The sequence below is a fragment of the Pristis pectinata genome, chromosome 10, assembly GCF_009764475.1.
Source record: "Pristis pectinata isolate sPriPec2 chromosome 10, sPriPec2.1.pri, whole genome shotgun sequence".
Taxonomy (NCBI): domain Eukaryota; kingdom Metazoa; phylum Chordata; class Chondrichthyes; order Rhinopristiformes; family Pristidae; genus Pristis; species Pristis pectinata.
In genome coordinates, this window is record NC_067414.1 from 35,914,009 (window position 1) to 35,926,266 (window position 12,258).

Genomic DNA, 12,258 nt, shown 5'->3' on the forward strand with positions numbered 1-12,258 from the left:
GTCAAAAAAAAACAGAAATACCTTTATAAAAGGATTATCCAAGCTTTGAAGAAAATTTATTAATATTGCTTTAATTAAGATAAAGGTGAACATGATTATTTTAATTGTTTTTAATTATTACTTTGTGGTTGCTGCTGTGATGACTTTGTTTTCTTTCCTTAAGCCAGTGAGTTATGACTGGTTACAGTTGAGCAGGGACTTGCAGTTCATTTGTATCTTCCCCAAGTACCTTTACCATGAAGTCATAAGAATGATCAAATACTCTCTCATTTGTCCTCATTGCGTTGTTTCCTTTGAAAGAGTAAATGATAATCACGGTTCGAAAGTATAAGTATTTTTTTTTCCTCCCACTTCCTATCATAAATAATTTCCTAGGAGCTGCTGCTGCATTTGATGGCAGCAAACTGAGTTAGGATTGAGGAAAGTTGTGATCTGAGATGCAAAGATGGATTTACATATCAAACCATCAGGAGTGCTCCAGACCAGCATAGTTTAAATGTCTTCAAATAAGCCATTAAAAATACAAGATTATCTCCAACAGATTAGTGCTCATAAGGAATTGCCACTGTATTTTAGCTACCCTCTATTATAAAATAGAGTTCTTTTCCGCAATCTTAATTTTAAACTTTATAGCATAACTTTAATTGCTGTCAGGAGCTCAAAACTTGGTGTCTTTGTTCTTCAATTTTTCTTGGATAATGCTGCAGAAAATGTTTTGATTTTATCATTGAAATGTATTATACCGTAATATAGAAAGACTTACATTGTTCAGGAAAGAGTTTGAATATATCAAACCAAACCAAGTACATAATAAACTAAGTGTACAATGGTGCTTAAAAGCATTTTTTTTTTCCACTGTGAAAGAAACTGGGGTTTTTATGTGCAGGTGGACTGGGCGGGTATGGATCGGATAGTGAAGATGAGAGAAGTGAGAGAGCCTCTGAATCCTCGGACACAGATGATGAAGAATTACACCGCAGAATCAGACAAAAACAAGATGCCTTTAGACGCAAAGAAAGGGAATTACAGCTATTGCTACAACAGCAGCAGGAGAAACAACTGGAAGGTATGACTGCTGCCTAAGGTTATATTTTCTTCTAAGATCTTCACTTTTACTTCTCCCTTGCTTTTTCTTAACCTCCCTTCAGAACCTTTACCAGTTTTGGTGTGAGAGTGATATTAATACTTCCTCCTCTTGACTAGTGGTCATTCTGCTCAACCTCCATTTCATTTAGACAGTGTGCATAATCATAAGGCTGCTGTGGCAATCTGTTTGAGATCCAGTTAGCTTAGGAATTGAATCCAAGATGTTCCTGGCCTATGTGCTTCATTGAACCTATTAGGTAATTAGTTATAATGGATTCTGCTCAAATTTTCTGGATTGATATAGTTTTTATTGGGGGTATGACGTTGCTAATTTGAAGCTTTGACACCAGTAGCAGTTTAAAAAAAAATTGGTTCATGCTGGATCCTGGCTATAAGAACACCTTAGCATAACTTTATGTTTGTGTTGCTTGCTTAACCTTCCCGCAATCATTCATTGCACCAGTGCAAATTACTTACAATGTGAACTTATAAGGGCCATATCTACACTCCCACTAAAGTAAAAGCATTTTATAATGTTTCTGTCTTTATAAAATGAATGCTGAAGTATATCGTGGATTAATCTATGGATGATTAGCTGATTTTATAATAAACTACAAGTGGAATGTGGTTCTTTTTAAATATCTTCATATCCATCACCACAGCAGACTAATTCTTGTACGTACAATAATAGCTACTACCAGTCTTCTGCCTTATTAGACAATAGCAGTTGAGAAAGAGAGGGCAAAAAATCTATGCTGACAAAGCGAACTATCTTTCTCACCACGAGGTGGTATGTGGAATTTACAACAATGTGGTAATTGTCACAAATAATACAGGTAAGTTTCATTCCACTGCACCAAGGTTATAAAGTGTTGGTTTGTTCTGTTGGGATTTTATGGCTGAAAATTTTGCAAAGAACTGTTTTCACGTTTGCTTAGTTCATGGGTAAATTAGAAGTTAGAGCTTCTAAAGCTTTCACAGCTTCAGTCATACATAATGGGAAAATGTATTTCATATATAGTTTTTCAAGGCTGTGGTACACATCAAGTAGTTCAGAGTTAAAAGATTGTCTGCTTCACCTTAGCACCTCCTTTAAGGGTCATTGCATAGCTTTATTATTATTTATGATCAAAATTGGTCCATGGCATTTAAATGCATTACGGTGTAACTTCTTTTTCAGTGAGTTGATTAACCCTGGTATTCTATGTTCACTCTCAGATTACTTTGTGTTTAATTAAGGTACAGTCTTCTCATTAAAATTTATTAATAACTTTCAAGAGTTAATATTTTCAGTCATTGAAATTATATTTTATTTTTCCTGTTTTTCCAGATACAAAGCATCTACAGGAGGGCAAAGTTTTCAGGGAGATGGATACTAAGGAACAAAGTAAAGAACATGGTGGTAGTGTAGTAAAACAGGAAGGGAAAGAAAGGGATTGTGAAACTGTTCCTGAAAAGAAAAGAACTCACAGTGAAACTGAACCCAACTCAGAAGTGAGCAAAAGTTTTAGCGAGAAAAGTTCAAAGGAAAAGGCTTCAAGAAACAGAAGTTCCTCCAGCAGCAGTAGTGGGAGTAGCAGTAGCAGTGGCAGTACTAGCAGCAGCAGTAGGTCAAGGAGCTCCACGTCCAGCAGTAGTACAGAAAGCAGTAGTAGCTCTAATTATTCCTTTTCACCTAAGAGAAAGAAAAAGTGGAGCCATAGCAGATCCCCTTCCCATAAAACCAGGCGTCGGAGTAGAAGTCAAAGTTATTCCCGCAGGCACAGGAGGGAGAGGAGCAGAAGCCGCGATCAGCTTAGGAGACACAGTCGAAATGGGAGTTGGAGAAAGAGAGGCATAGACATCGCAGTGGATCCCGAAATAGAAGAAGTGGGGACAGGCATAGGAGTAGAAGCAAAAGTGATGTTAAGCGTGTCAGTCGCAGTAGGAGCAAAGAGAGACATAGAAGTCCCGAAAGGCGCAGGAGCCGTAGTGGAGGCAGAGTGAAACAAAGGGGGCAGCAGTAAAGACAGGGACAGGAAAAAAATTAGGAGTGGAAGCACAGAGAGGGTTAAGAAGAGAGAGGAGAAGAAAAGGGATAAGGAAAAGGAGCAGGACAAAAGAAAGACAAACAAAAAAGTAAGGATAAACAAAAAGAAGATAAAGATGGCAGCAAGTCAAGCAGTCAAGATGAGAGTAAACTAAAGCGCAAGAGGGAATCAGAGCGGACGTACTCGCGTAGTAGCTCTGGTAAACTTCCACAACAGTATTCTAGGCAGGATAGCAAGTCCAGCAAGAAAGGATCTACAAAGGATGGTAAAAAGCACTCAGACACAGAATCTAGCGCAAGGAGCAGCTCACGTTCTCCAGATAGCAGAGAGAAGAAGGCAAAGAAATCAAAACGCAGTCGCTCAAGATCAGTGGAAAAATCTCAAAGGTCTGGTAAGAAGGCAAGCCGCAAACACAAGTCTAAGTCACGATCAAGGTAGTATACATTTTATACAGTTTTCTTTTATTTATCTGTAAAGTTGTAAGGCCAGTCATGTTAAAAGGCACGGACATTATTGGTCTTTTTTTATATATAAATATAAGAACAAATAATTTACATACAATTAAAAACTTAAGTTGAAATACTGCATTTTCAATTAGCTAGTTAATGAAGTGGAGTCTTATCTCTTATTAATTTATTTCTTTTTCTCCTTTCTTCTGCAGGTCGAGAACACCCAATAATCGTAAGCATTAAGGGGGAAAATTCTCTGGCATCCTTGCCATGATTGGAAATTCCATGAGTTTTGGAGGATTGTCTCATTATAGAGGCATACATGACAACTGTGTAGGTGTTTATATGTATATAGGTGTAAATTTTTTCCAAGTGCTGTCTATAGTTCAGTACTTGCTTAAGGTTTTATTTGTATTGCATTCTTCAGAGATTATTCGCACTGTAAACAGTTTGCTTTCAGTTGTAACATTTTAACATAAACTTACACTAACTGTAGTCGGCTGTCAATAAACTTTTCAGGTTGGTTTTGTTATACATTTCCCATTGTTTACTGCTGATATTTTATGGCGTTTCAAGAGGTATGTGGATCAAAATCTGAAAGATATTGAATGAAGAGCACTTGAATGCAAAGCAGTAATGTCCACTGTAAGGCTCTAGTTTGCATACTACACAAAAACAGTTATCTAGATTCTGAGATGAGTTACAGCCTCTAATTAATTCCCACCTGTAATCTGTGCATATTTGTTTAAAGCTGTATATTAATTTCTTCAAATTTTCTCTGGAACATATTAATGTGGAGTTTACTTCTCATTTAAAATAACTTGAGGGAATAATCAGATGAATAAGTTACAGTTAGAATTGTATACATTTTTATTAGGAAAATAACCAAACTTCAAATTCTCTATGCCAGAATGTTGCAAGTCACAGCAGCTGCATTTTTTGCATGTCAACTTTTTGATGAAATCTTATTTGGCATCAATAATTGATACAACGTTATTTTTAGTCAGACAAATTTAGACTTCTCTGCAAGTTCATCTTTTATACAAAAGTTTGAATTATCAGTAGCCACACTGTAACTCTGAAGGAAACAGTGCAAAACCACCTAGAAGTTGCTGTTGCACAGAATGGAGTGAACCTCAGTATCAAATTTGGTGTTTGAAAATGCTTCCAAGATCCTTTAGGCTTTTTTGGGAATTCAGTGATTGAGATGTTTAGTCAGTACACAGGCTTTTGTCCACATTCTCATTTTAAACAGTAAACCTACAGGAAAACATTTGATGGAATGAAACTGTATAAGCCAGCTACAAACTGGTTGAAATTAGTAATTGTAGGATGTGTATGTTATAATTTACATGAAAAGGACATCTGGAAAGCAAATGTTTCCAGAATTCAGTGAGATGAAGTGACAACATTTCAAATAAAACCATCAATTTCTTTGCTCTTGGTACACTTTGGAGCGAGGTGTATTCAACAAATTATTGAAACTGACCCATCCTTTTCAGCAAGGGTAAAATATGTATATTATCCATTGTCACCATTTTCAGGCCAGTTAGTTGAACTTTTCATTGTAATGGAAGAAAAAACTTCCAGAAAGGTACACATTTTTCAAAAATAATTTCAATTTTGGTCTGCGCATTTGCAGTCCCAACCCATGGTGATTATCCTCGTACCTTTGGATGATTAAGAAGTAATGTCATCTTTGAAATTTTAAACTTCAGCAACATCTCATTAAAATTCTTCCAATATCAAACACAATATAAGAATGCAGATCTCCCTTGAGCTTTTCTCCTGAATCAATTAAATGATTATTAATAATCTGGTATTTCTTTTATATAAAAGGCAAAATAAGATTTACTAGATCCATCCTGATGCTCAACATCTAATCTCAAACAAGCATATTCATATCAATATTTAAAATAGAAACCCTACAGATTTTAATAAACATCTTTTTAAGAATATTTGTGTGTATGTTTTAACTGGTCATAGAGCATTACTAAGGCTATTAATTTGCATTTTTCCATATGAAAAAGGACAATTGCAAATGTAATCCACGAACTGTGGAATCTGATGTAATAAAAAATATTTATTCAATCATCATGGACCTGTAAACTTTAACCATTCAAGCAAAAACATTTTGCAGGTCTGAAACTTGCTACTTGCGAGGATGGTGGGTCCAGACATCCTTTCAACAGCTCTTCAAGTACTCATTAGTGACTTAACCTACAAGGCTACAGCCTAATAGCTAGGACATGGGAGTAAACCTTAGTAAATCTGCTTTTAGTGGGTCTAAACAAGAGGGGTTGTGAATGTTTGATTTCATAAGAAGCTATAACCATTTTATGACATTTACATGCTAGAGGACTTACAACTAAAGATCTTAAGGTTTATTTCCAGCAAATTAAACAGAGCATTTAACCCGAACCCCAGTGCATTTCCATCATCTACAAGGCACAAGTTATGACTGTAACTGAATGAGTGGAGCTCCAACAACATCGAAGAAAGCCATGGCTGTAGGGTGTCCACCTATAAACTGTGCTGCAGTTTTTCTGTAAGCAACACATAAGGTTTGCTGTAGCAGCTTGAGGCTTGGACTCCATAAATGGAGCAAACTATTCAGGGGAATCCTTTTATAGAGTTCCATTAGACTTGCTTTTGTACTGTGCAGTCGTGAACAGAACATGGACCAGACAAGCAGTAGGCCTAGCTGGCTGACTGCAGAGCAGGTGGTACCAGTTTTTTCTACCATTTCAGTTTCAATAATATTATCCAGACAAGTATTTTGGGGAAAAAATCGTGCAAGTTGGTCAGAGCAGCTGGTGCTACATGAAATGATTGTTTCCCAAACTGCTTAATCATTGACAAAATCCTTGCCCAGAATTGGGATTGGTGCCCACCACTGGGAACCCCCTTGGTCCTGGACTTTTCTATTTCCTAATTATCCTGCTGTGTGCACTGAATGTTTTTGTGATGCTTGGTGTTCTCCGTTCATTTAAGTGGTTAGCATTCCTAAATGTTTGAGTGGGAGTGTTTGCACCTGACAATGACAAGGTAAAACTGGACCTGTGCGTCATTTTGCCTCATTTTGCTGCATCCTCTTGAGCTGGAGGCGCTGCCAAAAATAACCACCTTTGAGTTGTTCCTGTAGCTCTCATGTAAACATATCAACAGTCCTTCCCCACCTGCCCCCAATCCCATTTTAGTTCATGGTTTTCTTTATATGTCGCTGCCTCAAACTGCGCTTAGACCCAGGGTACACAAACACCAAGAATCACTTGCAAAGGATGTATGGCCCTAGTGTTGTGAAGAATCAGCCTGGCTACGTTGCTGTGATTTGCCATACCAACTGGCTTTGTAGTAAAGTTTGTGCACAAGGCTGTAGTTCGGACAGAATGTCCTTGAAGCCCTGTGGGAAAGATAGTGGATCTTATTGGATGATTCCCTAAGCAGACTGTCCAGCTCATTTGGCAGACTGCCTCATCACTAGGATTTTCATGCAAGCGTCATGATCTTTCTTGGGTGGCAGTGAAAAAAGTCACCCCTGTTGGATTCTTTGTGCGTAGCCACTCCTAGTGTCACCATGTGCTGACTTCAAGGTGGCCAGAGAGAGGTGAGACTAATCCACCTGATTTAAACTTCGTGGCTTTCCTGTGCAAAGGGTATCTCCAACCAGATGTTGCAGATCAGCATGTTATAGTGTAGGATTATATGCTGAGGGAACACACTGAAATGTCTTGCAGCCACTGCAAAAGCTCTATGGAGAAAGGCCACGGTTAAAGGCCCTCCTAGCACAGCACACTGAGATCTGTAAGAACCCATGGATGTTCGTTCATGAAACTTGTGAAAATTGATGTTCATATAATGTGAACTTGCAAATAATTATGCAAATGGAATGAAAAGATTTACTCGGAATGGTGACATATGAACAAACTTTTTATATGTTTTCAAATTATATGAATAAAGTATACTTGGGAAAAACGCTACATATAAAATGAAAAAGATCCTGAAGAACTATAAGAATTGTACAGAGTGCAATTGAAATGTTTTAATACATTTATTATAGTACTGGGAAAACAATGAACAGCATATTATTGGACATTAAAAACATCAAATAAAAACTGGAGCTCTATTTGATCTGCCATTCTCCCCAGTTTGTTTGCCTTCTGTTCCTAAAGATAGTGCTCGGTGAGAGAATTGGTGGATACCTGAAGTACGATTTTCACCTCTTTCCTACATTGCCAAATTAGTTTGAAAATCGATAAACTGCAGATGTTGGAAATTTAAATTGAAAACTGAAAATACTGGAAACACTCAGTAGTTGAGGCCACATCCGTGGAAAGAGAAACAGAATTAACCTTTCGGGTACCTGTTTTTATGCCAAATTAGGTTATTATTTTGCCGAGCTAAAATAAGGAGACTTTTTTATCCATTTAAATCACTATTACATAAGAACCAGGAATGGGAGTAGGCCATTAGTCCTCCGAGCTTGCTCAGCCATTCATCAAGATCATAGTTGATCTATCTCAGTGCAGTATCCCCTTAATATCCTGAAATCTATCAATATCTATTTTAACTCTGAGCCTCCACAGACCTCTGTGCTAGAGAATTCCAAAGCTTCACCATGCTGATTGTGGAAATATTTCTCATTTCAGTCCTAAATGGTCTTCCTCTTATCCTGAAACAGTGACTCCTGATTCTATAAATCAGCCAAGGGAAACCTATCATGCCCTGTAAGAATTTCGTAGGTTTCAGTAAAATTTTCTCACATTCTTCTGAACTCTTGAAAATACAGGTTGAGTCTATTCAATTCACCTTCATGTGGCAAACACACCATCGCTGGAATAATCTAGTGATTTTTTTGCTGTATTATTTCCATACAAGTACATCTATTTTAGGAAGGAGACTACTAAATACTCCAGATGCAGTCTGTATGTGATTGTGCCTTGGACTATCAGCTTCATGCACCACTAATTTAACGAACACCGATTTCCTACCTCATAATTTGTGGAAGTAGAGCAAGTGCTTTATTTCTTTAAAACTGTAACTTATAAACAAATTTCAATCTGTTTTACAGAGATAGAAGTTGAAAGTGGGAAGATAAAATCCCACTTATCTTCCCTTAAGTGGGAAGATAAAATCTCAAACCTTCCTGTAGATTTTTTTAGTCGAATGAAATACTTTCCACTGGTCACAATAATGTAACTGAATTGTACTGGCCTTCAGCCACTCCCAGACTTCTGCAGTCCCACTGTAAGTCTAGGATATGCTGAAAAACAGCTGCCAGGCAATCTGTCACTCTGCTTCATTGCTGAACTCCATATAGAGTCCAACAATGGAATCATGTCTTGTAGGGGTTTCTGTCAGATCTGGTGCAGTGCTGGGATTCCCATTTATTTGACTGAGAATTTCCAGCCCAGAAATTAGGCAGAGTAGGGTGTTAATTTAAATGTTCATGTATTTTAATTTATTTTATTCAATATTTTAATAATTTTTTAAGAGTAGATGTTCTGGGATTGCCGATTCATTCACTGAAATATGCAGGGGAATTGACCTTACACTGAATATCTGCATATCAATAGAGCAGCATGGCCCTGTGGCACAACACTGTCTCCTGACAATAAAGATCCACAATGAGACCCTGGGAAACTTTGGTAACTTTGCCTATTTGGGAACCACATTTCTGATGGCAGGCATCAATAAAATTCGCCTTTGCCTCCAATGTGCCTGCACAGTCTTTGGTCATCTGAGGAAAAGAATTTGAAGAACAAGGTGTCAAACCTAGCACTGAATTCACAAGAGATTCTGCAGATGCTGGAATATGGAGCAACACACACTAATGCTGGAAGAACCCAACAGGTCAGGCAGCATCTATGGAGGGAAATAGATAGTTGATGTTTTAGGTTGAGATCCAGTCCTGCTGAAGGATAAGTGAACCAACAATGTCATCCTCTGCCAGGTCAATATCCCCAGCATCAAGGCAGTTCCATTGGGCAGGCCATGTTGTACCTGACACCAGGTACCCAAAGAAGGGACTTCTTTGGCAGTCCTGCAAGACTCAGGATAACCTAGTCATACAGCATGGAGACAGGCCCTTCTGCCCAATTGGTCCATATCGACCAAGATGCCCATCTAAGCTAGTCCCATTTGCCCATGTTTGTCCCACATCCCTCTAAACCTTTCCTATCCATGCACTCGTCTAAGTATCTATTATATGTTGTTAATGTACCTGCTGAAACAACTTCCTCTGGCAGCTCATTCCACACGCACCACCATCTGGGTGAAGAAGTTGCCCCTCAGGTTCCTATTAAATCTCTGCCCTCTCACCTTAAGCCTATGCCCTCAAGTTCTTGATTCTCCAACCCTGGGGAGAATACCGTGTGCATTCATCTTATCAATGCCCTTTGTGATTTTGTACACATTCATAAGATCACCCCTCATTCTCCTACACTCCAGTGGATAAAGTCCTAGCCTGCTCAACCTCTCTCTATAACTCAGTACCTTGAGTCCCAGCAACATCTTTGTAAATTTCCTCTGCACCCTTTGCAGCTTAAAGAGCATTTCTGACATCTTTCCTGTAGCAGGGCGACCAAAACTGGACACAATATTCCATATGCAGCCCCACCAACATCTGGTACAACTGCAACATAACATCTCAACTTCTATACTCAATGCCCTGACTGACTTGCTTGCTCTCCAGTTTCATGGTTTCTGAGGAGGTAATGAGGCCAACATGGGAACCACAGACTATTCCACATATGGGGCAGGTGATGGCTGGTGGCACAGTTTATGAGCTGTTCTCTTTCCATTGCCCCTATACCCCAGATTATGCAGGGCCTCTGTGTGCGCCTATTGCTTCCAATGTATGGCCTTGAGATTCCCAATGCCATCACAAATATTCTTTCTCCACTTTGAATGGTCATGGATCAGAGATTCTCAAGTGTTAGTGGGGATGTTGCATTTCCTCAAGGAGGTTTTGAACACATCCTTGAATCTTTTCCTTTACTCACCTAATAATCTGTCTCCTTGGCAGAGCTCAGGATAGTCTATTTCAGGATTCTGGTGTCAGGCATGCAAACGATGTGGTCTGCCAACATAGCTGATTGAGCCTGACTCGGGTGTCAATACTGCGGATGATGGCTGTGAGAAGCCACGGACTTTAGTTCACTTATCCTTCCAGTGAATTTGGAGGATTTTGCAGAAACCTCATCGATAATAGTTTTCCAGTGCCTTGAGATGGCTACTGCAGGATTACAGGTAGCCCAAGTCTCAGAAGCATAAAGGAGGACAGGGATCACTGCTGTCTGGTTGACCATAGGTTTTGTATCAGATTTGAGGTCTTGATCTTTGAATAATCTTTTCGTCAATCAACCAAAGGCTATGCTAGCTCATTGAAGATGGTGAAAGCAAGTCTACTATGAGCTACAGCTCAGCAAGAGATTATCAGGAGGACAGAGACATTCTCCAAAGATGTATTCAAGTTCTCATTGAAAAGATGTAAAATCTTCATGGACTCAGGGGAATGCCTGGCTATGACCGCTCAGAAAAGGAGAAGCTGCATCTGGAAAAGCATTAAGAACCCTGGGTCTCTTCCAGAACATATGGAACTCCAGTGGAAAGAGTGAAAGAGTAGACCACCTCTCGTATGGCCTATCATCCATCCCATCAGCCACCTCAAGATCTACCGAACTGGAAAGGAAACATGTCATCTCCAAGCCTGAGGTGGCTGCCTGTGTGAATTTTTAAAAAAATTTTTTAAATCTTTCTTTCTGGAATTAAAAATAAACATTCTTTAATTTTGGAAAAAAAATACATCTCTTGTAATTGTTTTCAGTTGCCTCTGAATACCTTGCAGTCCAGCCACAGAGCTGCTGAAATCCTATGCCATTTGAATTCAATGAAATGAATTTTTGAGCTGGAGTTCAATATGCTGACATTGCACATTAAGTGCTATTACAATGAATTTCTAAGTAAATATCTGCTCCATTAGGACCACTCTCCAAATTTGATGAAACTACTTTTAGTATCAATTCCTTATTCCAGCAAATACAAAAAGAAACTGGGAAGTTTGTATCATAGAATGTTTCATTAATGCCCTTCTCGAAATTTCCTCTGGAACAGGAATGATCCCAACATCTTAGGAAACCTTCAAAGGTTCCCTCCCGACAAAATTGTATTCAATTTCTTGCGCAGCAAATCATTCCACTATATCCCACATAAGTAACTCTTATCCAACAAGTTTAGTTTTGAAGTATTGCAGAAATGTTTACTCTGTAATTGGGATGTACAATAATCTATGAGGTTGCCAATGCAGCAATCAAAGAAACCAGGGTAGTAAAACAAGACACTAAAAAAAGATGGTGGTTATTTGAATTACCAACAGATTATTTCCAAATTACTTTCAATCCCATTATCCATTGCACCATCACAGATGTATATCTTTCTTGCGTATCCCATGCACCATCCTCCCTAAAACCACTGTCAAATTAACAGCATCCATTTCTTTACCTTAAATATTGGAATATCATTAACCTCCCAGTACATTTGATTTCAAGATTTCAATATCTATTAAATCTATGAGTTAACAGCTCACCAAAGTATTTATATCAAAACAACACCAGTGTTGACAAAATTTCTGTGCAGTCAATTCCTACAAGATCAGGTAATCTGGGCCTCCTAAATGCAACAAATTTTCTTTA

The 12,258-nt window shown here is 38.4% G+C and overlaps 1 protein-coding gene across 1 annotated transcript in view; it reads left to right on the plus strand.

The window, feature by feature from the left end:
• Positions 1-5,536, plus strand: part of pnisr (PNN-interacting serine/arginine-rich protein) — a 28,953-nt gene extending 23,417 nt beyond the window's left edge. The window contains 6 exon segments of the mRNA XM_052024633.1: positions 887-1,066; positions 2,417-2,901; positions 2,904-3,086; positions 3,088-3,189; positions 3,192-3,550; positions 3,778-5,536. Of these exon segments, the coding sequence (XP_051880593.1) occupies positions 887-1,066; positions 2,417-2,901; positions 2,904-3,086; positions 3,088-3,189; positions 3,192-3,550; positions 3,778-3,808 (1,340 nt within the window). The 3' untranslated portion in view covers positions 3,809-5,536.
• Positions 5,537-12,258: the final 6,722 nt, after the last annotated feature.